This window comes from Pyrus communis, chromosome 5 (assembly GCF_963583255.1).
Source record: "Pyrus communis chromosome 5, drPyrComm1.1, whole genome shotgun sequence".
In the NCBI taxonomy this organism is placed as follows: Eukaryota; Viridiplantae; Streptophyta; class Magnoliopsida; order Rosales; family Rosaceae; genus Pyrus; species Pyrus communis.
The window spans coordinates 18,356,072-18,358,063 of NC_084807.1; the positions used below are offsets into that span (position 1 = coordinate 18,356,072).

A 1,992-nucleotide genomic window follows, 5' to 3' on the forward strand; every position below is an offset into this window, starting at 1 on the left:
GCATGGCCTCTCATTCAAAATGGGAAAGTCCCAACCACCCGCTCTATCTCCACCACTCGGATCAACCTGGTGCAATCCTCGTACCACAACCATTGGTGGAAGACAACTACAACACATGGGTTCAATCCATGAGTATGGCCTTAACGGTCAAGAACAAACTTGGTTTTGTTGATGGGACGATCAACAAACCAAGTGAGGATAAGTTTGAGGAGCTGCAGCAATGGAATCGCTGCAACAACTTGGTCAAGACATGGCTACTAGGCTCCATGTCAAAGGAGATTTCAGGGAGTGTCATCAACTACAAGAATGCTCGACAAATGTGGACCGATCTGCAGGAGAGGTTCTCACATGTGAATATAGTTCAGTTGTTCCATGTTGAGAACGAGATCCATGATTGCGTCCAAAGCAATATGAGTGTAAGTTCTTACTTCACTAAACTTAAAAGTTTATGGGATGAACGTGATACTTTGTGTTCCATTCCAGCATGCAGTTATGGAACAAAGAATGAGATGAACTCATATGTTGAAACTCAGAAAACCATGAAGTTCCTTATGGGACTGAACGAATCGTATGCTACGGTTCGAAGCAATACTCTTCTTCTCGAACCACTGCCTACGGTGAACAAGGCATATGCATTGGTCCTTCGACATGAACGCCAGGCAGAGGTTTCCAATGGGAAAAGCACACAACTAGAAACTGCTGTCTTTGCAGTGAAGAATCTGTCACGAGAACCTACACCTGAAGACAAAGAGATGCGATGTGGAAAGTGCAATAAAACCAATCACATCACCAAAAATTGTCGTGCACATCTCAAGTGCACTTTTTGCGGATGGAAAGGCCACACCTTCGATTTCTGTCGAAAACGGAAAGCAGCCACAGAGACCGAATCCAATCGTCTCTTTTCTTCAAAGGGCAATCAAGTTTCACAAAGTAACAAGCAAGAGACAGTGCCTAATTTCCCGTTCTCTCATGAGGACTGCAAGCAAATCCTTCAGATGTTGAACAAGAACAAATCATCATTTGCCAATCAAGTCAGTAATCCTCCTAGTCATGAAGAACTTTCAGGTAAAGCCTTCTCTTTTTCATGTAAAGGAACCAAAAGTATTTGGATCCTGGACAGTGGTGCCACGGATCACATAGTTTGCAGTCCTAGTCTCCTTACACACTCACGAACTGTTGAAAATCATACAGTTGAACTGCCAGATGGTTCCATTGCCAAAGTCACTCACATTGGACAAGTTGTTTTCTCTCATAATCTTATCCTTGAAAATGTCCTATGTGTGCCGTTCTTTAGGTTGAATTTAATATCTATCAGTAAACTAGCCTATGATTCCTTATATGTCACCATTTTCTTCACCCAATTTTGTGTCATTCAGGACCTTCGCTCGGGGAAGATGATTGGGACAGGAACTGAAAGGGATGGACTTTACTACCTCGACCCATCAAAGAAAGGAACATGCAACAATATTCAAACCGTCTCACCAAAGCTTTGGCACCAACGCCTAGGACACCCATCTCATAAAGCCACTTCGTTATTACCTTTATTTAACAATAAGGCTTGTGATTTGGAAAAATGTTTAATTTGCCCATTGGCCAAACAAACAAGATCACCCTTTCCTTTGAGCTATATTTCTACCAAATCATGTTTTGAATTATTGCATATTGATATTTGGGGTGGTTATCAAGTTGCTTCTATTTCAGGTGCCAAGTATTTCCTTACCATCGTAGATGACTACACTAGAAGCACTTGGGTTTATTTGATGAAACATAAATCTGACACAAAAGACATTTTAGTGGGATTCATTCAAATGATTGAGACTCAATTCAATACCAGAGTTCAAATCATACGAAGTGACAATGGCCCTGAGTTTAAGCTTGAGCAATTTTATGCTCTCAAAGGCATCATACATCAATCTAGTTGTGTCAACACACCACAACAAAATGGTGTTGCCGAACGTAAACACCGACATTTGCTCAATGTTGCTCGGGCTT

General features: G+C 41.6%; 1 protein-coding gene across 1 annotated transcript in view; it reads left to right on the forward strand.

Annotated features, from left to right (window-relative positions):
* LOC137735677 (uncharacterized) overlaps nt 1–1,512 on the forward strand; it is a 1,695-nt gene extending 183 nt beyond the window's left edge. The window contains exons 1-2 of the mRNA XM_068475124.1: nt 1–1,065; nt 1,377–1,512. The exon at nt 1–1,065 is cut by the window's left edge and continues 183 nt beyond it. Of these exons, the coding sequence (XP_068331225.1) occupies nt 3–1,065; nt 1,377–1,414 (1,101 nt within the window). The 5' untranslated portion in view covers nt 1–2 and the 3' untranslated portion in view covers nt 1,415–1,512. The remainder of the gene's footprint in view (nt 1,066–1,376) is intronic.
* The last annotated feature ends 480 nt before the right edge of the window (nt 1,513–1,992 follow it).